At 42.2% G+C, this 25,882-nt stretch overlaps 3 protein-coding genes across 5 annotated transcripts; 2 read left to right on the top strand and 1 right to left on the bottom strand.

Annotated features, from left to right (window-relative positions):
* The first annotated feature begins 2,594 nt into the window (after nt 1–2,594).
* Nucleotides 2,595–14,988, top strand: LOC146251842 (ankyrin repeat domain-containing protein SOWAHC). The gene is made up of 10 exons (XM_084681278.1): nt 2,595–2,860; nt 4,789–4,850; nt 5,189–5,515; nt 6,310–6,432; nt 8,197–8,253; nt 8,754–8,873; nt 12,049–12,145; nt 13,070–13,138; nt 13,331–13,420; nt 13,582–14,988. Exons 1-10 carry the CDS (start codon nt 2,740–2,742, stop codon nt 13,749–13,751), a joined length of 1,236 nt encoding a protein of 411 aa, XP_084537404.1. The 5' UTR covers nt 2,595–2,739; the 3' UTR covers nt 13,752–14,988.
* A 4,139-nt stretch (nt 14,989–19,127) lies between these two features.
* Nucleotides 19,128–20,944, top strand: irx7 (iroquois homeobox 7). The gene is made up of 2 exons (XM_084680617.1): nt 19,128–19,720; nt 19,942–20,944. The coding sequence occupies exons 1-2, from the start codon at nt 19,502–19,504 to the stop codon at nt 20,710–20,712; spliced, it is 990 nt and encodes a 329-aa protein (XP_084536743.1). The 5' UTR covers nt 19,128–19,501; the 3' UTR covers nt 20,713–20,944.
* Nucleotides 20,945–21,995: 1,051 nt separating this feature from the next.
* On the bottom strand, nt 21,996–25,080 carry cd40 (CD40 molecule, TNF receptor superfamily member 5). 3 transcript variants are annotated; one of them, XM_084680459.1, is made up of 9 exons: nt 24,877–25,080; nt 24,496–24,580; nt 24,267–24,389; nt 23,929–24,075; nt 23,687–23,780; nt 23,449–23,501; nt 23,153–23,248; nt 23,037–23,065; nt 21,996–22,933 (listed from the first exon to the last, which is right to left on the bottom strand). In XM_084680459.1, the coding sequence occupies exons 1-9, from the start codon at nt 24,910–24,912 to the stop codon at nt 22,655–22,657; spliced, it is 942 nt and encodes a 313-aa protein (XP_084536585.1). In that variant the 5' UTR covers nt 24,913–25,080; the 3' UTR covers nt 21,996–22,654. The 3 variants fall into 3 exon arrangements, with proteins under 3 accessions (XP_084536585.1, XP_084536587.1, XP_084536586.1); XM_084680461.1 differs by having other exon boundaries at nt 23,153–23,245; XM_084680460.1 differs by having other exon boundaries at nt 24,496–24,577.
* Nucleotides 25,081–25,882: the final 802 nt, after the last annotated feature.

The following is a 25,882-nucleotide window of genomic DNA, read 5'->3' as shown; positions in this document are numbered from 1 at the left end:
TGTACGTGTCGTAGTGTGTCCACAGGACAGTGCAGTTCAGCCTCCTGCTCAGGACAGAGCAGGGGCAGGGCAGGACGGCAGGGCAGGACGGCAGGGCAGGACGGCAGGGCAGGACGGCAGGGCAGGACGGCAGGGCAGGACGGCAGGGCAGGACGGCAGGGCAGGACGGCAGGGCAGGGACACAATCTCCTGGCTGTGCCATGACCAAGGTGTATTTACAGGTGATTATATCAGCTAATCTCTGGATTACAGCATGTTGAATCCACACAATACCCTAATCCACACGGAAAAGACAGCACGGGCCCTCTGGGATTTTCATCTTAATCTGATCCAGAATCCATCGGCCCCCACCGTTCTCACATCTGGCCATCATGGATTTGTTGTTGTAATCCTTGATTTTAGAACAATTTTATAATGCTTTAGTGCTGATATGCTGTAGTTTAATTACTAAAATGCAGCTTTTCTCTTCGAACTACAAAGTAATTACAACCCTGCTCTATTAGCCTGTGGTCGTTAAGGCTATTGATGGGGCACCGCTGGTGCAGGTTGTCACATTAGGGATATATGAAATATAGAAGTGTTTGCGGTCACAGTGGTAGCACGTTACAAATGTCCCATTTGCTTTGTGTTGGCATACATTATGAAATGAATCACCATGGCAACACAAACTGCATACGACAGGAGTGTACCATCCCGTAGGAGGTACTGCCCTCTCCTATGGCTTTATGATTCATATCTTTCCTTTTGCTCTGATTGCGTCCCATGTCACCTATGGATTTGAGCCTTGTTTCCGTGATCTGATGAAATGCATGCTCGTTCTCCGCTATGTACAGTTCATGCAGCCAGGGGCAGCGCAGGGTTACACAGCCTGCTCCCTATGACAGATGTCAAAAAAGCATGCTGTAAAAATGTCCGATTAACACAAAGGGGCACTTTGGTAAATCCTGATTATGGGAGCACTTTCATTTATTAAACTCTGCCAATCCCCTGCACTCTTATGGAGCAGGGATTAAAAATCAGGTAGACACCATTGTCTGCCCAAACAATCCTTGGATAAGCTCTCTCTGTCTCTCAACCTCGGCCCCCGGAGCCTGGACCCAGGCGTGGCGACGTGCCGGCTGGCTGCCTGAGTGCTTGTAATCTCAGCAGAGTTTATGGGTTGGCTACTGTCACTACAGATCCACATTAATCAACACAATCCCCTTCAGAGGAGCTAGGTGATTGGATTTAGGTTCGTTTTTTACAGGCTTGAACAAAAAAAAGAGAGTACCGAACAGGGAACTAAAGTGTGTTTACAAGGCTGTGCCGTGAAAAGGCCTGTGGACAAGTGGCGGCCATATGGACTGGATCACCCTGTGAACAGCTGTGTTCTATCAACCACACACTGCTGTTAGACACTGATTGACCTTCCGGTTGTGTGGTGGGCCACAGCACAACATGTGGCCCCTATGGGCCCTCAGCCCATGGGGCCCTCAGCATAAAAGGTCACATGGTAGATGGGTGATGTCTGGCTCTCTTTATCACAGGTATGACTGATTTTGTGACTCACATTTGTGAGTTTTAAATGATTTTAATTTCAGTTGTATCCCATTAGGGTTTGCATCTCTGGTTAAGTTTCAAAGACATTTGAAAAGTACTCTGCTAGACCACAGTCACTCTTACACGATCTCCCGGTCAGCTTCGATGGTTGAGTAAATGTGATTGCCTCTAAATTCCATTCACACAGTAGTGTATACAGTAATGGTATAAAGGTGATTAAAATGGTGCCAGCTGCTGTCTGACAAATATTTGACATTACAAAGACATGGCATATGTTAGCAGATCATATTTCTTTATCCTTATGAAAGTTGTCTCAATTGAGAGAGCATAAGGTCCTATTTTACATGACCCGCCGATACCTTCCCTTTATAATGGTATCAGCTCATAAGAAGCTTATTGTCATTTCAATATTGTATTTTTAGGGTGGTAAAACATATGAAATGGAAATCACGAGCATATTTCATAATTAAATTGAAATTCATTTTAAGAGTAGCTATGCCTGCAAGTGGAGAACGACAAGATTAATGGGTAAGTCGAATGCATTTAATATTCAGAACGCATTGACACAATTAATGTGACATTGTGTGTGGTATAATACCTTAACTGACACTGGCCTTAACTGCACTAGGGCTCTAGCAGAATGTGCCCCCACACTGTGGAATAAGCTCCCTGTGGCCCACACACAGGGCAAATCACTTTCACCAGAGTGAACACAACAACAACAGCTTCATTACACATTTTAGATCATGGATATTTTTGAATGAAACTATTAGTGAGATCCATGTTAAATGTTAGGCCTACTAGTGTTCAAATACATCTTGTGCTGGATTCATCCCACAGGAGAAAGAATGAAAATATAAAACGGTGTTCTTTGGGAAAAGTATTTTACAATGCCGACAATGGTACATGCGTACAATGCTACAATACATAATGTATAATTCAGCTTTTGGTTGGTTTATCTTCAAACTAAAATATATGAAAATGATTTTTTTTGACGGTTCTTCCAGGAAGGAAAGGGTTAACAGGAGGAGTCGCAGTGGTCTGGTTTGGGTGGAGTGAAGTTATACATGTACTATACATTTTTCTTTCTAAATTAGCCTAGGGGACGGCATTATGCCATAGTAATAAGACCATTAAGACTTTCATGGTCACCAACACATAATTTATTTGTGGATACAAAACGTGTACATATTAGGCTAAATGGATGTCAGTGAAGAATCGTTGCTGGATTATTTTTATTCAGCCGGAGGCAAAGTAAAAAATGCAGACCTATTGAAGACATATAAGCCATTTATTGGCCATAGCGACTTGCAATTGCGTGGTAAGTAGCATTCTAATATATCGGAGAATGGACAAATTCTAAACAAAATATAACAGCAACAGTTGTCCAGAACTCACAAAACTACAGGAGAAGACTGGTGATGGGTGAATTGACGCAAGTCACTGACCGTTCAGTGAATCACCTCGTGCATCACATCTGCAATTCAACCGATCCACACAGATGCTAAATATGGTATCAGAAAACAACTTTCAGTTTTCAAGCAGCGCGTCGTTTCATTCCATTGTTGTCTACTAGTATCGAGTAAACCAAACATCTGCTTTAGATTAAAGGTTGTGTAAACAGATGCAATTACACAAGGAATTCTATCATTTCCTCTACGAGGCCAGTTGAAACAGCCTGAATAGTGCCTTACACCGAATCACACCAACCATTGTAGTTACAAGACAGTTGGAAGAAGACAAACAACAATTGTTTGCCATATTTCCTGAACTGTTTTCAGTTGTGTATTTCATACATTCACACGCGTCTTGATAGGTTATACATCTTGAGCGCTCATTGAGCTTGCCTAACATGTTAGACCACTTTATAGCTCACTTTATAATATGATTATCCGATGTGACCTTGTGTGACAGTTGTCTGCTCGTACTGTACAGATGCTGTATCAGTGGAGCAGTTGTTGACAGAGGTTTAGAAAGCTGCTTTGATATTGTGCCATCTGACAAGGCTCTCCAATCAGGGAAATTATGTCCTCTTACTTAATGGCTGTCACAGCAGCATGTGTTTCCAGCTTCAAGGACATAATTATGATTGTGGTGTTTTAATCTAATTTAGGCTGTATTTCTAGGTCTCTGATAGAGTCTATGTTTGTTAGTATAGAACACTCTTGGAAAATGTGAAAGCACTGATGTGTCAGTTGCTGTGTGTTTTCAATATCTATCTTAGGCTAATGAGTAACTCAACATGTAGACTGTGTTACTCACTGGTACGCCCGGAATTCTTTTGTTGATAGATGTAAGTGGCAGCTTCCTTTGGATTTCCTGTTGTGTATGTGTGAACCATGTAACTATCTTCTGCTGAATGTTCTTTCCCCCTGCTGTCAGGAAAAAGGAAAGCGTTCAATTGTCCACCCACACATGCCTTAGCAACATTCTCAAGTGAAATTCTCCAGCCTATAGAGTCTAGACTTAACAGTCTATGGACACATGGACTGCATTATTTCCATGAAAACACTATTGTCTAGGTATGTAGCCAGGAACACTGGAGAGCTACAGAATAGTAAAGGTCAAGGAGAGCTTAGTCAGACACAGAAATATGAACTTCAGTCTGAGATTCACACACTCAAAAATGGAAAATGTTGGCAGTGGCTAGCTTCATCTGATAGTGGTCCAGGGTGTAACAGCTATGTTAGCCAACCAACCAACGCTTGTTTGGCTCCCACAGGAAAGCATTGCTGCAAAAATAGAGACACTCTTTGGGCCTTTGGGGATGAGTGAGTGGTTTTTGGGGGAGTTGGAGGAGGTCTGGTTTCCTCTTTGTCCCTTCCCCAGCGACTGTTTTGGTATGATTGTTTTGCAACCCGAGCTGCATTTGGCCAGCACTGGAATGGCTGTCCTCCCATCTGCAGCCTCTGGTCCGCCTGGCTCAGGGGTGGGAGGATGGAGTCACCGAACACCTCATCCACTAACATCATCCGCCAACCTTCACAGGCCCCACAGCTACTTCTCCAAATAGCCATCATCCTTTCTTTTGTGTTGATTGGAATTAGTCTGTGATTGTATACTGGAGCTTGAGAGCAACTGTTTGAATGCTTATTTAATCCTTAGACATATCATGTGGTCTTGATGTGAGCTGAGATGTAATTAAAATGATGATCCGAAGGATGTTTGTTTCATTATAATGTCTGTTGAATCCTTGCAAACCAGCCACATGGGGCTATTGAGAAACTAATAAGCCTTCCTTTTCCACAGCTAAATACAGGGAGGAATTCAAACTCATCATTGACAGGATTGCAGTAGTGAAGTCAGAGAATGTAAGTGTGATGAGTGTGTCACTCTCAAGACAGTTTGCTTTGAGATCATGTGATAGTATACTTTAGTGTGCATGTTTTACAGAAAAAACACAGATTTTGCAATAATACAGATATGAGTCTCTCAAGGCATCTGGCTAGGTTTTCCATGAACGCCATTTTCTTAAAGACATGTGGCCTCATCCCAATCAATGTATACATGAATGTATTTTGTTGTTGTGGATAAACAACTTCATAGTTTCTTTAAGACGTAGTATAAAATAGGGCTCTTCTATTCAATGTCTGTCTGTCTGCTACTGTGTCCGTCTGCATATCTGACCATCTACCATACCCTTTCTCAGGGTGAGAAGTACCTGGTCCTAAAAAAGAAGTACCGACAGCTGTTACAGGAGCGTGAGCCAGAGAATCATGGGACGGGGAAGGAGGGCCAGGACCCAGCTAGCCCAGCCAGCCCAGCCAGCTCCCCTGCCACAGTGCTCTGGGAAGGGACAATGCTCTCACCTCTCTCCAGCCCCCAGAAGGACCTCAAGAGCTCGGACTCAGAACTGAAACTGTACCCTCCAAAGGCCCGAGACCAGGGGAGCAAGCAGAAGCCTGCCCAGGTGATGTGGGATGGAGGACCCACCATCACTGTCACAGGGGCCCCTGATGAGGAGCCCACACTGGAGGTGAGATCCCACCATGATGAATCATGAACTCTCAATGTCCACTGTGTGCTCTAGTAGCCTGTAATGTACTCTACCTGACCAGGTTATACAATAAGCTTCCTGTTTCCTACAGGAAGTTAAGGAATCAGAGAATTCAGATGAATTCAGAATATCATAATGATTAAGAATATGAGTTCAGTAGCAATGACTTTGGTAAAAATGTCCCAGAGGTAAATGATAAAAAGTGCAAACAAGACCTTGTTGATAAGGAGGGCAAACACAGCCTGTATCCCACGTTATAGTCATGCTTTATCAAAGAGTGTAGCAGTTTTAATGCTTTAGTCAGGGTTTATTTGACTGGATTCCACTACTAACACACTATGATACTTACACTAAGTGTTTGATAAGCTGGCAAAATGGCTTTTACACATATTGTTTATAAAGAGTATTCTTGTTTCTACATGCGTAGCTTTAAAATATCATGTACTCTAAGCTGGTGAAGTGTGTGAAACATGCAGACAAACATGATCTGAGTCTGAGCAGAATTAAAAAGGAAACACCAGAAACAGTGGTTTCACTCAGCGTGAACTGTAGTTGTTGCATTTAGTCAGTTAGCAGATGCTCTTATCCAGAGCGTTAAATACAACAACAAAAAGTGTTAAATTCAACTACTGTGGCAGTTTCTGGATAACACTCTGCAGTTGGTGAGATTACAGTTGCCTAAACTGAAACAGTAAGCAGAAATGGTTACAATTGGCCAAGGGGCTTGAGAGACCCTTTCTGTGTTGTCATATGGCAGTGTTTTCCTGTCCCAGGACCAGCCCACAGAGTGGACCACCTCACTGCCCAGTCTAAAGGAATCCCCTGCTGTCCAGGTGGAGGACCTCCTAGCACCAAGTAATGGAGAGGATGACCATGAGAAGGACTCAGGGTCCAAGGTAACAGGACAGTCCTCAACATGATGTACCTTGGCTCATCACTTTGTTCTTTTTTGAGATGCTGAGTTGGCCTGGGAAGCTGTTGGACACATTTCTTGGAGGATTAGGAGACCTAGGTGTGATGAGGTCTGATCACACTTTGACTGGGGGGAGACCCAGCACACCCTTCAACAGATAATGTGGTGAAGAGTATTAAGAGATTTTAATTTGGTCAGAACCATCTCAAGATTAATGTATATATTACACTCTTACCTTTCTTCGGAGCAATTTCACGAGTTACATTTAGACGTGATACAGCAAATAACCACAAGGTGGCAGTGTTTAAATTAACTGGATTTGAAACTAATGGCAATTTGCATTTGAATAAAGCCCTTTGTCATTATGTTAAGCAGCAACATGTTTGAACTCATTAGAAAGATAATGATAATTTCTAACCATTAAACAGATTGAGACTCATGCAGAAATATATAGTTTTCTTTGATGGACTAAACAATAGATAGATTAAATATGTTAGAGTAGATTAATATAGCAGCACAATCTGATTAAGTGTGTTGGTTTTAGTCGCACAAATGAACACTGTATTTAGGACACTTTGTAAATAACATAGCTCTGATTCCACCTTATGGTAGCACAGCTAACCAGACCATTACAAGTCTAGGGATTCCTTTGATAAAGAGGAATCTGAAGTCTACATTTCTGTGAAAACACATTTGAATGTCAGAATAATTTAACAGAACGTCATCATGTGCGTGTGGAAAGAACCTTACTAGTCAGAAAGGATTCCCTTGTGTACTCCCTGTAAGCCTGTGGTTGGCTACACTTCCTGATAGGTCACATAAAAACTACTCTTACTGTAGCTGCTTTTGTCTTGAAGTTTTAGTTTGTGGAAGTATTCATTGCTTAACTCTAGACAAATGGAATGGAAAAAGAGAAAAATGCTAAAAGGGGAACTTGTCAAGATGATTGTGACTGCTCAGAATTAAACCAGTGATTTTCATTTTAAACTCATTTTTTACTGACTTATTTTTGTTTCCAACTGAAAGTGGTCATATGGACATGTGCCGGTGTGGAATTGGCTGGATAAATATCTTTCCACTTTTTCTGTTAAATGCCCAGAGTGTGACAGTTGGTGTGAGTAACATGAAAGACCTGTGTGTTTTAACACCATGTCCCTCGATGATCTGAAAACAATTAGAAGTCAAGTGCTCCTCAAAGTGCAGGGAAAAGTAGTGCCATTTTCCCCACACATTAATCAACCTCTATGACACTTTGGTACATTCAGTAAAATGTGTTCAATATTTTTCAAGCATTTTCGACCCCTTGCAAAAAAGCAAACATATGCTCAGACCTGCAACAGGCAGACGTTTGTGTTGGTTAATTGTCAGGCTCATAGTGATAATGGGTGTGAAACCACACGTCTGCCTCATCACTAATCTACCTGTCTGTCTGGCAGCCTTTGGTCTCCCTTCCTCACTTCAAGGTGAAATCCGTGTGATCTTTACATTGGTGTGTGTGTGTGAGCCGGGGCCAGATAAGCACTTTAGGTTCATTTACATACTACAACAGTCTGTCTCTTAGAGCCCAACTTGAATCTGAACTTTGCCAGTTACTTTTCCAGAATGATTTCAGCCATTTCCTCTGTGCTTAATGCACTATTTGTATGTCACTTTGGATGAAAGCGTCTGCTAAATGAATGACATTTTCATGTAAATGTAGCAATGCAGTGATCACAATGTTCTTTCCGTGTGTCTGCCTGTCTTTCAGTCAGAGTCGGAGCAGGAAGAGGACTGCATGGGCAGCATGGGCTCCACCTCAGTGGCTGTGAGTTGGCTTTCTCATATTTAACCTTCACTTGATCCTGTGGGGCAGAGCGTTAGGGAGCGGTGTTGAACGGTACCAGATCCCTCCACAAAAATGTGTTCCTATTCATGTCAACATTTCGACCAGTCTCTCAGTCTTTTTCTGAACACTGACCTGTAGTTTTGAGCTATGAATGATTCCCTTGTGTACTCCCTGTAAGCCTGTGGTTGGCTACACTTCCTGATAGGTCACATAAAAACTACTCTAACTGTAGCTGCTTTTGTCTTGAAGTTTTAGTTTGTGGAAGTATTCATTGTTTAAATCAAGACAAATGGAATGGAAAAAGAGAACAATTGTGATATGGGTCATAGGGCTCTGCATGCATGCATGCGTGTGTGTGTATAAGTGACTAAAAAAAGCTGTTGATGTAGACGTTGTGGATTTCGAAATGTAGCACAATTTGTGTGTAAAGCTGTATAGTGTGTGTTTGTGTGTGTGTTGACCCTCCTACTCTGGTCTAGCTGGAGCCTGTGGAGAAGGAATGGATCTACTCAGCTGCGTGTGGTCGTTCCTCTGACCTGTCTCAGCTGCTTAGACAGGACCCCTCCCTGGCCAACAAAAAGGTACTGGACCCCAACATTGCCTTTCTATATAAGGCCAGGGCCCAGAGTTAAACACTCCACATTTCTGATTAAAGAGTAAATATAGCTGGCCAAGACACTGCCATGTTGGAATGTGCCCTGGCGTCTGTCCTGGTGAGGTTTGAGTATCTTGTGATGAATGTTTTGTGAAAGACTGCCAGAATACCACTAATCCTGGGTTGTCTTTTCTTTTGATTTGACCAAACCAGGATTTCACCTCAGTGAGTACACATCCACTAAGATTCTCTCTGTGTACATCGCCTGTGTGTTAGTGTGTTCCATGTGTGTGGCCTAGATACATGGGCTGTGTGATTTTGGAATGATTTAATTGTCTTTTTTACATTTATTTCATTTCTCCCATCTGTGACCCTGGCTGTCTTTCTCAGGGGGTAAGTGAACTGACTATTTATACAGTATGATGTCAACTCTGGTCTGCTTTTTATCTAGAATATCCCCATCCATTGTTCTGCATTCCAGTTTGAGCTTTCCCAATCAACTTTGCCTAACAATGGACTAAGTTGAATTGGAAGTTGGTCCTTTACCAGAAGGATACATGTTGTTTGTACAGAATCGGATGCATCCCATGTACTTTCCCAAGTATTATTACACATGAAGCCAAACCTGTCTTTTATCTGAATACATTTCAGACAGTAATTTCAGTGTGATTTTCTACATAATTGTATCCTTAGAAGAAGCTTGTGTAGAAACATCTAGATCATGCATTTCAAAGATCCACCATCAAAAGGATTATGAAAGATAGCTTTTTAGCTCTTGTCCCCCCCTGACAACCCAAATCCTTTCATTTGTCTCCCTGTGCGCTTAAGAGATTTGGCCTCATGTTTGTTGTCCCTCCCCTGTGTCAGAGTTCTCACAGTGTCCTGTGGCAGACCACCTTCTAAGAGCGGCCTAAGCCTTTGCTGTCCCCACCCGGACAAGATAGCACGGCCGCCATTGAAGTGAAGGGAGATGGGGAGATGGAGGGGGATTAAGGAGAGACTCAATGCTGCACAAAGACTTCAACCACTTAAAGATAATCTGAAAGTAATAGAGCAGCCTGGGATTAATTGAGGAACAATGTTGGCCGTGTCCTCGGGAAGGTGCTAAGTCTCCCTCAGGCAGCTTTGAAGTCCTCTGGAGCCTGCCCTACCGTGGCAGAGAGAGGGCTTTGCCCTGGAGAGTCCGGCCTGTCCTCGGACCTCGGCCCAGGAATCAGTTGAGGAGAGAACTGTACCTGTAGTTCATATAGACACATAGAGCGAGTGATTCCTATGGACTTAATCAGAGCTATACCTGTGGTTCATATAGACTCAGAGCTAGTGATTCCTATGGACTCAATCAGAGCTATACCTGTGGTTCATATAGACACATAGAGCGAGTGATTCCTATGGACTCAATCAGAGCTATACCTGTGGTTCATATAGACTCAGAGCTAGTGATTCCTATGGACTCAATCAGAGCTATACCTGTAGTTCATATAGACTCATATAGAGTTTTTCAGAGTTAGGCTGGGTTATAATGAAACAATCTTAATCTGTATAAATCATCCTGAATCATCCTACTCATAGTACATTGAGTTCATTGTTGCATCGAAATGTGTGCCTTCCTCTTTCTCTTATACGTTCTCTCTCTCCCTCTCGTCTTTTCCTCTGGTCCCTGTGACATCCCTGTCCACCCCTGCTGTGATGGACTCCCTCCCCTCCCCGTCCGTCAGTTTGTAAGTACATCAACCTTTCCCTCCGTCGTCCCTCTCTGTCGCCCCTCTCTGTCGTCCTCTATGCCCAGGAAGGTGTCGGCCACACGTCACTGAGCCTCCTGTTGACCGTCCCTCAGCCCTTTAGCCGCTGCAGCCCTCCACACTGGGAGTGTGCTGCTGGGGACAGGGCTGTCACCCAGTCGCACAGCAGGCAGGGGACGTCCCGGTGGGCTGGGACAGGAACGAGAGGCGCGAGGAGGCCAGACGCCCACATCCTGTCCTGCCTCGTCCGTCACCCTCGCCCACTAGGACAGCCTTCAAACTGCCAGTCAAACAGCCTGCCGGCCAATCTGTCTTCAGCGTTTGACGTGGGGGACAATAGAAATGGAGATACTCCATCCAGACTTCATCTATCACAATCTGTCTCCCAGACGGCCCCAGGCCAGCCCCAGGTCTGCCCACTTCTCCCGGGGCCCCCACACAGCTCATACAGTAACGCGCTGCTCTGGGCGCCTGCTTATAATGTCGTCGATGAAACACGTTGTGTAGTGATGGCACATGTGCTCTTGCTCCTGCTAATGAAGGGGCGCATGGCCCTTGCTTGTTTCTGAGGACGCCAACTTAGGTTCACACAGTGTTTCTGTGTGTTGAGTCCGACTCTGATACCCTGGTTGAACCCAGGTTTACACATCTGCAGCAAAGCGCTTGTGCCTTCACCTGTTGAACAGCCCCTAATTACACAGTCTTAGTAGTCAGAAACAGCCTGACAAGAGTAGCACGGTGGATTATAGCTGCACCCTGTCAAACAGGTGGATGTGATTTGCGTGAGCGTGTGTGTGTTTTGTGCTTGACCTTCTCTCTTCAAGTCCTGAGTTGTCCTTCAACGTGTGTATGAATGTGTGTGTTGTTCATGTGCGTGTTTACGCATGTGCCCGTGTGTGTGTGGCAGCCAGCCTTGTGCGTGTGTGTGTGTGTGTGTGTGCGTGTGTGCTCGTGTGGCAGGGGCTCTGTCTGCATGACGGCTGCTGTCAGTGGGCTGATGCCTGGGTGGGTCCACCCTTTGCAGGTCACACCAACATCATCAATCTTCCCCCCCAGTGACAGGCATCTACCCCCCTCCCCCCCGCCGTGGGCACAGTGCAGTGTTGTTTTGTAATTAGTCTCTGTTAGATGGCAGGAAACCATCCCTCCATCCCCCATCCCTGCAGTCCTCCTGTGCACAGCTGGCTGCTTTGCCCCACATAGCCCATCAAAGATCTTGACCTGCTTTGCTCTGTTTAGACTACTGCTTAGAAGGCGAAAAACGTCTGCCTATTACTGTATGCCAACAGTACTTGTGCCTGTGGAAGGGGGATTACTTACATTTGATATATAAACCTGTACCTTCAATGTATGACTATCACCACTGCGTTGAAGAACAGGGAGAAGGGAAACACACGGGCTCTTCCCTGACCCTCTCCCCTCTTCTCTTGTTGGCTACAGACAGCTCTGCACTGGGCAGCCAAACATGGCAAGGAGGATATGACCACTCTGGTGGCCAATGCAGGGGCTGATGTCAACATCAAGTCTGTGAGTAGACATCTTCTGGGGCTCAAAAGCAGGATCTATTTTACCATATGCACTGGTTAATTAACGGTGTTATCAAAATAGTCTGTCATAGACGAATGCTCACTTAAAAACATTCTGAGAATCATCCTCGAGATAAAATAACTATTATATTCTACACTTTAAGTCACTAATGCTTGTTTTCTCATCTCTTGCAGTATGTGAGTACCTTTCTTTCTCACAACATTTTGGCAAACAGGAAGTGATCTGGTATGTTGAGTTTGTGTCAGTCACAGAGGCCAGTTTGCTTGGACAGTTGTACTAAGGCAGACTGTTGTTTGTGATGATGATGTAATGCATCTTAATGGTTCCTGTGAACCTCCAGCTGTGCAAATGCATTACAACAGCACTCGTTATAGCACGATGCTGTGTGCCTCTAATAAATCATGTCATGTCATGTTAATTGTTTCCCCAAAACACTGTCACAATGTACCAACTTGCTTTACTCCAAACGTGAACAATTTCAGAGAATTACCAGCAAATTATGTTTTTGTCATTACGCTGTGTTGCCATAACCTCTGCTAATTTGTATATTTTCTCTCCTGGTGTTTTGCTTGGCTGTGTTTGGTCATGGGAAACTCTAGGCGGTAGGTATTAAAGCACTCAAACACTTTTTCACAGTTGACTCCTGACCTTTAGTCCCAGTGAGGATGTCAGAGGTGACGTGCTTGATGTTCAGAAGTCTTAAGAAGGCAGCCTGCTTTGCCTTAAGTGTGAACAAAGTGTCAGAGCATTGAAGGAAAGCTTGTCTGTCAGTACTAAACTTCTCCTTGCAAACAAGAGCGTGTCTTCCCAGAGGAACATTCCTGGATGATTAACGGCCCTGCTGTGTTTTTTGTACGATGACAACCCAGAAGGCCTGCAACCTTTCCTTCACCCGTTTTTGTCTTGTAGGGGTACACACCACTGCATATCGCAGCATTGCATGGCCATCGACACATCTTGGACTTGCTCATTCAATCGTATGGTAAATCTTTGTGAAAGTAGCAGTCTTGCACCAGAAGTTTCGCTTTCAAACTCTGCTAGAGCTGCCTGTGTTTAGGAAACCATGTAATATCTCCATTAGGGTGTAGAAGTGTCAGATCATCAGCGCAGATGTTATATCGTTTCCATTGATGGGTAGTTCCTGCTTGTGAATATCTCCCTCCTGCTCTCCCAGGTGCCAAAGAAAACATCAGAGACTACAGCGGCCACCTTGCCTGCTACTATCTGAACATCAGGGGTTCATCAGAGGGGGACAGTCAACTACGTGAGTATCTGTTCTTTTCAATGAACGTTCAGAGTTATAGGAATATTTGTTCACAGCATTGTGCTTCAGTTTCCTGCTTTGAAAACTGCCACAACATGTCTACTGGGATCATGTTGTGTCTTCTGAATAATAATATTATTCAGTCTTCCACGGAACTCTAGATTTTCAGACCTGCCAGGCACCAGAAAGGAGGAACAGGAAGCTGGCGTCGTTGTTCCAGTCTAAGAAGAAGTGGGGTTCTGCGGAGGAGCTGGCTCCTATAGAAGAGGAGAGGTCAGCGTCTCACCAGCTCATGATCCCTGCCTTCAGAACCAGGAAGTTCTCCCGCTAGGGAGGGAACTGGTAACTCTTTCATTAACTCCATCACTCAGTCACTTACAAGACAGCACACACATGCATGGATACCGATGAAGAAAGTGTTTTGTGAGTGATTACATTCAGTTGAGATCTGAATTTTTGTAAGTATTATCAATCTGCAGATTGGGCGAGAAAACCAGACCTCTGACAATAAACACAACACAACACCAGGCTTAGGTCTCAATCATGTCTCTCTCAGCTCTGAAGGCTGGAGGACCATCTTATACAGGGCACAAGAATGTAAACATAGATAGTGACAGTCAGGCATTAAAGACGTTACAACAGTCACAGAGAAAGAGATTCACAGCTCTCCGGCCTATCACCACTCTCAGGGCAGAGAAAGATCATAGGTGGATCTCTCCCTATAGTCATCACAAGGGACGTTTACCCAGTACTTTCTCCTGACCCCGAACATCTATTCAACCTGACACATACACACTATCTACTTGTATCGGTACCAAACTCATATGAGAACATACTAACTAGTATCCAATGACTTGTTCTATCAATTAGTGAAAGTTCTATTGATTAGTGAATAACTTAAGTACATAGGAAATCCCAATTTCCTCCACAATACTTACACACTTGCGCACACACACACATTCATAGATTATAAATCCAATCCATCCATTTTCCTATAGTTTAGTGGTTCAGAAAGCTGTTTATTTGCTTATTGGTGGTAATATTATGTTTTGGCTTGTGGATATTTTGCACGCTGCTTTAGTCCATAGTTTACTTTTATTTTCAAAGTGACCTGTTTGGATTCTCCTTCACACTATGTTTATTTAAGATTTAAAGAAAGCAAATTTGATAAGCAGATATTATGACAGATACAGATATTTTAACAATCCTTTAAAAACAAAATCACTGTGTACCAGCCTTTGTTTACATCCCATAGTTGAGGCTAACTGCATGCTAATGCTGGTGAAAATGGCACTAGACAACATGTAAGTCTTCTGTCCATCACTTGGTATGGGATTTTAACCCGTAATAATGGGGTTAATTATTCCTGATTGCATTTATTTGTATCTGAAACACAGTACACATTATTCATTTAAGTGTTGGTTCACTTTATTGCCATGTCATACAAGCTACACTTGTGATTGTTTCCTCAGGCTAAATGTATTGCCTCAATTTTACAGTTTGTTTTAAGCACTATTTATATGCTGAATATATTATGATTAAACCATAATTTGATTTGTAACATGAAATACCTGCTATTTTGTATTTGTGTTTAACAATTCAGACACAAATTTCTTCAAACAAACTAGATAAAATATTTTTGGAGGTATAGCGAACTAGTAGAATGTGACTATGTTTACATTTACATTTATTTACATGTATGCATTAACCAGTTTTTACTAAACAGGAGTAATCTCACAAGATCACACTTTAACAAGTACTCAGATCTGCCCAGGTCTGGGTTTTCACACCCGTATTCTTCCCTAGCAACTAAAAAAGAAATGAAACTTGTGAAAAAGAAAAGTTTTTTTTTCTCCCTTTCATTGTAATATCCTCACAACTTTTTTAAGCTGCCTTTGATCTAACATCAACCACCTGACTTGTGGGCTGCAGATGGAGTAAATATGAGTCCTGGTTACTCTCCATAAGGCTTTAGACCCTAATTCCAGATTAGCTGAAAAGGGCAGCACTTGCTTTTGGCTCTTGGATATCAGAAGACACGGGGAACAGAGCCAAGTGTTTTTGTGCTTCAATTTTTAAGGGGGGCACTGGGGGATAAGAGGGAGTTTCTGTAATAGATACTTATCTTACTGCCCCCAAGCCCTCAAACAAAGTCCCCCTCTGAAGAGATTATAACCCAGGGAGGGCACATTAACTCTAATCCCATGCTTTGAGGCCTAGCCCCCTCCCCACACACACACCACCCCCTGGCCCATCTATTTCAACCCTTCTGTTGTGGGGGACTACCTTGTATCTGCTCCATGTATGAGGAGTGCCTGTGGCTACACATTAGGGGGGTCAGGGTGTGTGTGTGTGTGGGGAGGGAGGAGGGGGGACAGTGTTTCAATGGCACGCTAACTCTAATGAAAAGCATTGAGGGGTGCACACTGCTGTGTAACTGATTCCCCTCTCTGAAGAGATTAGGACCTACATTGTTGGTTCGGTTGCTCATTTCCATGAGAGCACAGCTTCCCACCAGCGCCTGCTTGGCATTGTTATTTTGGGTTTGAAACACAGAACCCAATGCCCCTGGCTTCCTTGTAGCCATTGTTTTACAAATAGGCCGAAATGTAGATGTCACGTCACAGATGCCCAACAAGCTCATTAGCCGCTCTCTGTGAGAGCAGAGAAAAAACAGGGCAGAGGGAACTTCTGAGGGATCATTTTAGAGATGTAAGCTTAATCATCTCCTAATCATCCACCCATCTTGTTTTATTGAGGGCAATCACACTTTTCCGTATTGTTCTACTGTAAAACGATGTTTCATTGCTGCTGTGTGTTTGTCACAGCTGTCACTGAAAATAAAATGACAGTTAATCAAAAACAATAGTGAAGCGCTCATAGGTGGTTGACAACAACAGGAGTAGTCAGCGTATTGGACATATGTGCTGCCTCTCTGACTTCACCATGTCTGACCCATGTGAACCATCACATTCGTCTTCAATCAGCATCTATAACAGCTTCATGAACGCTGCTCCTGTGAAATATATTGGTGGAGAGCAGTGCAGGGGTGGGGTGGGGGGGTAGCTAGCAGACTGCTTTGCCACAGCGAGCCCCCCACAGAGCCAGGCAGCTAGATGTCTGTGGCTGACTGGGCATGGCTGGTACTGTTTGGAGCAGGTTGACTAGGGCTGCAGCACCTGGGGGTCCGTGGGCCTGCTGGGCCCACAGGGGTGGTGTGGGCTCGACACAGGGACAGCAGCAGTAGTCCCCAGCTGTCACACTGCCCGTCACAGGCTAACGAACGCAGCCTGTCAGTCACCCAGCGGAGGGCCGTCAATCAAGGCACACCCAGGAGGGAGCGGAGAGGCGGGCCCCTGCCCAGCCCCTAACAAAGACATACTTACATTTGCAAGCGGTTTCAGCGCCACCACTCTGCAAAAAGAATGATAGAGTGACCCTGATAAGAGTAATGACAAAGGACAAAGAGTGGAAGGGGGTCAGGAGAGGAGGGTTGATAGCTGAGGGGTGGGAGAGCTTGATAACATTCACACTTTGCTTACATCTCTCCATTTGGGTCTGTCCAGGGGAAATCCCATTACTGGGAAGAATAGGAGCTCTGGGGGAGACAGATACTTATTTGTTGTCAATTGACTTCTAAATTTCTGTCTTTTTAATGTCCTGGTTTGTGATTTATTATAAAGAATTTTCACCTTGCTAGGAATGTTGGCAACTGTCATCTATATGTGCATTTGTTCAATCAGAATTGCTTTTTTAAGTAAAAAATACGAATTGGTCCATGTATAACCAAAACAATTGACATTTCTGGAATTCTCTGGATGTCATCTTAAACAGAAACACCATATTTAGATGTCTTCCCAAATGCCAAAAAAACTGCATGTTTCAAAACAATCAACAATGTAGGAGTATCTAGTTGGACACAAATAAACTAACACGTAAAACATGTTTAACTCTCTGGATTCCCTCTCAGCTTGGTTGTAATGCTCACACCTTTCCTTGAGCTGTTCTAATGACATGCTTAGTCCTTTTGTCAGCTCAGTGGCAATTGATGGTCAGTGACTGAAGTTGCACCTTGACACATTGTAACGGCTGCCTCATTAGGACTCGTACTCTTGACTCTACCCATAAATCAAGGGGCTATGTTGAGCAGCAGTTAGAGGATGTAGAATGGGGAATGGTCCACATCAAGTGTTCTACTAGACAAACGGCTAGACAGTTTGTCCCCTCTTATCTCCTATTGTATCCTCAGTGGGAAACAGGGAACAGAGATGCTCCTGCTTTTGGTCTTTTTTTTTCAATAAACAAGAAACATCCTGAATTAAAACAGTCCAAACTCGACCCCTCAGAGCGACACCAACACATACATTGTGGTTGAGCTGCAAAAAAAAGAAAAGCGGGCCTACGAGTGAGACAAAAGCTGTAGCCCTGAGCTGTTTGTGTTCTGAGATGTACTGAAGGTTTAAGCCTTCTTCTCTTTGCTCTCCAGTCATCACTATTGTACTAGTTGTACAAATTTGCTCTAGGCCCAAAGAACCCCTCCCAGATAGCTTTTACCCTCCATCTCTTTAGTTTGATCTTTCTCCTTCTACCCCCTGCTCTATCTCCCTCTATCTCTGTCTATTTCTCTTTACACAAACACACATACGCTCTTTCAGTTTACAAAAATTTAGAGCTGTGATGTTTTTATTTTAATTTTATTCTGCTTAAATAGCACACATTGTGAAGGTTTCCTGTGTTTCTATTAAAACAGAAACATGTTTGAGAGAACAATGAACATGGAAGAGGGACTGAAATGCAAACAATCTGCTCCTTGTATCAAGTCCTTGCCTCCCTACATTAGCATCTGCTATCTCTAAATTATCATATACATTAGTCAACACCTGTTTCACCTAACCGCTTTTAATTAGTCTCATTGCTGCAACCAAAACAAAACCATCCGACATGTAAGGACACCCTGTTATTGTTCAATCAGAATAAATTAACGAAAAAGTTAGGTGTAGGCTATACCTTGCAGGTACAAGTCTAATTGATACGTCAAACATAAATGCAGCAACACTGATTTAGAAAGCACTCGACCTCAAGTTATCTTTTAAATAGGCCTAGTTCAACTACTATTTTTGTATTCAGTTGATCACAAAATAATTTGGATCAATTTGTTTTATTAGATATTTAGCCTAACTTAATTAACTGTTGTCAATTTAAAAGCTAGGCCTATGACACAATTACGGTCCTAAATCTAAGATATAAAAGCAACACAAAGTATTAGATGCATTACAATTGATTAGCACAACTCGAATTAATTCAGTTGGCTAATTCAATTTACAAACTCCAAATGAAAACAGAAATCCTTACCGCCATAAGTGTTGGCCAGACTTTAAAAATTTGCACAGTGCTGTTAATCAAATTCATGTAACTTTCTAATCCCTCTGCTCAACATGTGAAAAAAAAAATCGAATTACGTTAACTTCTCACTTTACCAAAAGCCCATGACGTTTCCTGCAATGCATTAAATTCAGCAACGGAAACTTGTGTTTCAATGTTAATGAATAGCATCCCCCCCAAAATAAAACATGTTATTTTCTCATAATTTTTGTAATTTCATTAAACATGGTAAGGGTTTTACATTAGAGGACTTGTTCTGAAATGATAACCCTATTCAGTGTTGGTGTAAACCGTGAGATAAATAAATCTATAGACTGTGGTTCATAATTTGTAAGTGGCTATAATAATGTTAAAATATTGCTTAAAGGATTACAAAATAATTCAATTGTGAAAACGAGATCCGAATAGTTTCTACAAACTCCGCGTTCAAAATGGTTGTACTTGCATTTCAAATGAAGTTTCATTATTCTTTGCACTAAAGACCTGTTTGGGATGAGATAAGTATCACGTATTTAGCGCCTTTACGAAACCGTTAAAAGGAACAGCAGAGCTCTCCTTTGATGGGATTTGCTAGTGAAAGCTAAAGTCTTTTGAACGCAGCTGTCACTCAACAAAGTTTACCCCGCCCATAAATGTTTGTAGAGGTATATTAACTGCTCTTGAACAGAGGCTTGGCATACCAGCTCAGATAGTCGGGATATGAGGATGCCTGCGTCACAAAGCGGATTTGCCAATATGTTCTTGGACAGAAACCTCAGCATACCTGCTGGATACCAGATACCCGTTTTGGGATGCCCACCTGGCATACAACAGCAACAACACCATATTGCAGCATTAACTGGGATGCCCTTATCATACTCAGGACTGCAGGGATACAATTTTATTCCGTACCCACATCATAGACACATCCCGCACATGGTAAGTTGATTTTATCATTATTTTAATACATATCTTATAATGTATATATTACGCACAGTCTGACTCCCTATATTTATAACTATATTTAAATATATAATCTACTCAAGTAGCCTATGTAATTCGAGTTGGTGAACCCTTAATGACAGATACACGTCATGCGTAATGACGTGTTTAACGCAACTCTGAAAAGTTTGATCTAATCGCCAAACTTCTGTTTACAGAATAACACCTTTGACCTGAAAGTGGCCTCTCCATATCATCCATCTCTTCTCGCTCGAGGAGGACCATTTTTCCCACAATACCGACAAGTAGCCACCGATGACCCCAGCAGAGTTGCCAAGGTGGCCACCCGGGAGAGCACGAGCGCGCTGAAGGCCTGGTTGAACGAGCACCTGAAGAACCCCTACCCCACCAAGGGGGAAAAGATTATGCTCGCCATCGTTACAAAAATGAGCCTTACGCAGGTGTCCACGTGGTTTGCCAATGCAAGACGAAGACTGAAAAAGGAGAATAGAGTCAGCTGGGCATCCAAGGGAAAGTCGGACGAGGAGGATGAGGGTGAGACTGAGGACGACGAGGATTCAGTGCGGAAAAATCGCTTGGAAAACGATGAGCAAATCGTTTCTCAAACTGTTGGTAACAAGGAGGATATGATACAGGAGAACTCAACGCCAAAGGTTACATGCTTGGTCGTCAGTCAGGAAACAAACGATGGGCAAAGTAAAGACAGTGACTGCGCGAATGAGGAGAAAGCCGACCATGAAGACGCAGACCGGACCACCGCTCGCTTGGATAACAAGGAGAGCGGTGCATGCCTCAAACCTAAAATATGGTCTTTGGCAGAGACAGCGACCTCTGAAACTGTAAAAAAGTCAAAGAATAATTCTTGTTACCAGAATAATGGCTCAGAAGTTGGCAAATGGTGGACTGAATGGGCATCCAGGAACGGAATGTATATTCCAGCGTGTTACTCTTCCCGAGACATCCTATAAAAAGAACATTTACAAAAACGTACTTACTTTGCACTTTAACCTTCCAAACCTCAGGGACATAAATCTTTCAGTGATTTTCTGAAGTTCACACGTTTTACTTCGTTAAGTTAGTGTATGTTATGGTATGGCCTGAGACCAAAGACTGTGAAAACATAAACGTTTTTTGTAAATAGGCCTATGTTTATATGTTTATATTGTGTCATCACCAATCTGTAAATTATAATTTTGTCTCGTGGAGAATTATTTTGTTAATAAAATGTCAACGAAAAGTATGTGTCTGTCATGACTGGAATAGCCTAATATATTACGTTTTTGTTATCAATAGCGATTCTTTTTTTTGTTTGAGGACATTTGGCAGGATTAGCCTAAATGTTTATCAGACTCATTTTTTAAAGTAATGAAACAATTAACCCGATGTGTCTCACATGCTGATACTGATTATGAAGCAGTTTCAAATTAATTGGATAAGCTAAATACGTTGAATGAATATAATTATAACGTGTCATTTAATTCAAGGATGTGAGTGAAGGAATCACCAATTCATGTATGATATATAGCCTATAACTAATACTGTATAACATAAAAGCTGTTGGGTGAGTTATGTCATTGGTCAAGCAGGGTGATCATTACTTTAATGAGGAACGTCAAACTGATAAGAGGCTGGGGGCATTGGCATCCAAATGCAGATAGGAGGAGGTCAAAGCTGCAATGGCATGTGAGGCTTGACATTTCCTCTCACACAGTAGTAAGAAGATAACTTTGTTTGATCTCGGGGGAAATTGCACTATAAGAAGATGCACCAAAATATAAAAATATGAATGAAATATACAACTTTAACAAATTAAGTGGTTTCTGTAGACTATTGTCGCCCATCTATTCAAGCATCAAGTTCCAGGTGAGGTCGATCTAACAAGCAGCTTGAGAGCAGAGGAAGTCAGGAGTGCGATGACATCCTGCCTGTCCTCTACCAAGCACCCACATTTCAATGTAAATTCTCATGAGTGTAAATGTGTGTCATTGAAGGCCTGCCATTTAATCTTGTGATAATAAGAATAGCTCTGAGTCAGAGAAACAGAAATGCAAAGTGCCCCCCCTACAATCACTATCAACATATTTCCCTGCACACTTTTGTAAGTGGGCCAGATGTGAAATCAAAAAGCAAAAAGTCAAGTCAGTGTATTTCAGTGCTAATTCGACAAACGTTTATGATATGTTGAATGCATCATCTGAATTCATATCATATTGAACCCACTTATTATGTAACCTACTAAGAACCCGTCGCATAACGATGACATCATTTATTCTTTGGGATAATGGTCTTCATGAACACTGAAAGAACATCAATGTCGTATCAATGCAGCACTAGCTCCCCTTTGTGGATAATCTGAGCAAGTGACAGAAGGTACAGCCCAAACAGCAACTGACGGATTAAAAATGCCTTTTTAAACACAAATATGACCTATTTACATTCTATACAAACACTTAAATGCTAAAATTGTCAGTCTACTGTAACATAATTTGTAGTTCACAATAGTGCACATGGAAATTTTACAGAAAGTCTAGTGTATAATATATATTTACAAAAACATACAAAATAATTTACCTTTCACAGGGAATGTTTGGCCACTAAACTGCAGTATTTTACTTTGAATTATTCTGAGCTACAATTTTTTAAAAGTTAAATTCTGTATTACATTTGTTACTGTATGCATAACTCAGGTAGATTAAGCCTTTTGTTTAATGGATTTTAAGTAGATGGTTCTAAATAGATTCTAAGTGCTGAGCTGTGTTTAGTTTACTGATCCAGGAAGATTGCATTGTACATATGAAATTGAGCTCACATTCGTGGTTCAATAAAACACTGCATATTTTGCTGTGTTTATTTGGTAAAATGCATCATCCTGAAATGCAGAGAGGATGGGTTTTATGGCCCATAGCAATGCTAATTGCACGAGACCATTGAGTTCATTTGAGATTCAGGATGAGTGATTATTAGTCCTCTACCAACCTCCTGGGCCACCCGGTATCCCTGCTCAGTTTCCCCAGGCTGTCCTACTTCCTCATTCTCCACAGCCCCTGTCTCTAGTGCTAAAAACTCTCTTTCTGGGAGGACAGGCTCTTCTGGTGTCACATTTATAAACTCTTCAGCCTCCACGTTTCTTGGGTTATCCTTCTGCATTGGTACAAACACCGAGGTCCATCCACAAAGTCCAAAGAACTTCTGAAATAAAATGCAGAATGTCAGCTGTATGTTTCTGATTGGCAAATGTTTCATCAAAAGTGTCAGAGTTTTCATTTCTAGGAATCCTTGACACAATGCTTACCTTCACTTTTCCTTTTGTTGGTCCAGATGCTAAAATATGAAAGGGACAGAACATGAACTACAGAAAGAGCCTAGTAACACATCAAAACACTTCAAAATCTTAGAAGGATTACATACCATGTTTCCAAAAGAGAAAGCCAGATAAAACCACCATGGCCAGGACAATGCCAACTATTATAATAGCTATTACCCCCGGGCTAACACGAGAAACTGCTGAGTAAAAGAAACAAAAAACACCTCAAATAAACCAAAAAGGTACAACACCATAGTACTCAGCATCAGAATGCAGTATCAACAATTCTCAAGTTCTAAAACAGGTCACCACAATACATTATGGTAAGTAGAGCACTTATCTACAGTCAGCACGAGTCAGTGTCAAAAGTATTATTAGATTATATTTGTAATTTACTTACCACAGACGGTGTCAGATTCATTTGTTCCTTCAGTTTCAGTATTTCCTCCACAGCTGGAATGTTGATTTTGGGAAGAGATTTATACATTTATAGAGAATTTGAAACCACTGGTTGAGCTGTGTTAATGATTACCAATCAAAGAAAGACTCTAATACCAGTTATAATTCTCAGGAGTGAAAGTAAATGTAGTCCATTTAGGCAATGTTGAAATTGAATGGATGTCAAGTGAAATACTCACATTGTGTGTTTGAAACACTCACTCACTGCAGAAGTGTCATTGGAGAATGTGTTTGGTGGGCAGACCTGACACTGGGTGTCTTCCCTGTCAGTACCTGAGAATAGAAGAAAAGCTTTAGGGAGAACTCTACCAGCCACACTTGGCAGATAAGTGACCAACAATGGCAAGAGCCCTCGTGTCAAAAGGACAGGATATATAGTATGTTTGTATGCCTTCTGTATGTTGTGTTTGCGAGTTTATACCTCTGGAAACCACTCCAAATCCTGGCTCACACTTTGTATGGGGCACACAAAGTAAGCAGTCTTTACTGTTGCAGTGGTATCCTGGTTTACATCTGCATTTGACACGACTCGTCTTGTTGTTGTTAGGTGTGGATTCAAAGTATTTATCTGCAACAAGGGAAAAGGGGGTTGTGTTGTAAGAAACTGCCATGCACTGCAATGTATGCCGCCAACTCCTACAAGGATAAGCAGGGGTCCCCATGTCACAAGCTGGTCAATATTAGTTTTGTTACGAGTTTAATCTTGAGGATAAAGGTCTATTGCACAAATGTATTTAAATAGGTTATGTCAGCTCATACTTGGGTCACAGTAAGGTTGTCGTTGGCATATTTCGTCTCTGGTATATGCATCTTGATATTCATTCTCTGGACATGGTTCGCATTGTGCATCTTCGCAAACAGGTGGGCTCAACATTTTGGTGCCTAACAGCAAAAATAATTTTTTAACAACCATCATGCAGACAAAAGCATGTCTATTAATACTTTCTAATTCACATTTAATTAACTGTACTCCATCTCCAAAACCAACCTGGGCCGCACTTTTGGCAACAGTTATCACCATCCTGGTACTGTGTTGCTGGATCACAGGTACTGGTATCACTGGATACTACCTGCTAAACATGACCACATCTCAACGTCTGGAAAGTACCTAGAGCCCCCTATTCAGAAGCCGAACTGATCACACCAGTTAGTTTCACTTTCAGTTCCTCCTGCTTTCGTACGTTTAATAAAGCAAACACGAAAGCCTAAAATGTCGGGCTTGCCTATTCCAAATAAGGGTAATGAAAGGGTAATATCTTGCAAATATGTATATTGTTAGACCAATGCATTGTAGCATTTGAATCGCACATTAAATCAAGCACGATCAAAACAAATTATTCAATGTATTCGCCTTCATTAATGTACTTACCAAGACAGCGCCGAAAAATATCAAAATCCCAAACATCGTTTCAAGCAAGAACTTGACAACTTGACAGGCAACAGCTCAAAGCTACGCTAAATGGAGAAAGGAAAAGGCAGAATGTTTTAAGTTTAGCATTAGAGGAACTTACTACGCAGAGGGGCGTGGAGACTGAAGGGGAATTCTCGCCCTTTGTCTCTCTCCCTCTTCCCTTGAATAGAGCAAAATATAAAATCACATGACACTTTCCTGTCAACGATGACCTATTATCCTTGAAGGGAATGTCCAGGAATTTCTCCTGCGAGTAAAGTATTATTTTGCATGTTGACATCCTATAAGTGAGAAACCTAGTATTCGTGTCATGGGTCCCAGTTTACAAGTGTAAAGTATATAGAAGAATCCTTTTTTTCTTTAACAATGTGAACACACATTGGCAAGTGCTCACCCATGTCCTGTCCAGGGACATGGGTAGAAGAGTAATCTGTTCTGCATGTTTTTGGTGGCCAAGCAGCGAAGCCACATAAGTGTTTATACCTTTTCTTATTATTATTATTAATCATCTTCCTCTCCCATTGGAGTCTATGGCAGCCCCTCGAACCGTAAAGTCACTTTTTGTGAAATTTGGCATACTCATTAAGGACAGGCCCCTCTTAATTTACACCAAGTTTCATGTCTCCCATTTGAACACTAGCACCACCAACTAAATTTGGACTTGTTAGGTGTTTACACACCTATCTTTTGAACCGTATGACCGATTTTCAAAACTTAGGTACCGTTGGATCCCCTGGATCAAAACAAGTTCAACACATCCTATGGAGTTTTTACATAGATTTCCCGCATTTTTGAATTTTAATAAAAAAACAAACTTGCTGCATGCACTTTGAACCCTGTTCTGAGGATGTCTAAAACGTTTTCTGGGTAATTTGACTGCTTGGCCACCTCATTGCTGCTTGCAGCTATATTTTTTAATTGAGGTTCAGAAAAGAGGAGACCCATGTGAGCACTGGGAGAACAT

Source organism: Hypomesus nipponensis, chromosome 18 (genome assembly GCF_054491055.1).
Source record: "Hypomesus nipponensis isolate SF chromosome 18, ASM5449105v1, whole genome shotgun sequence".
NCBI classification, from domain to species: Eukaryota; Metazoa; Chordata; class Actinopteri; order Osmeriformes; family Osmeridae; genus Hypomesus; species Hypomesus nipponensis.
This window is presented reverse-complemented; position numbering and strand designations above follow the sequence as displayed.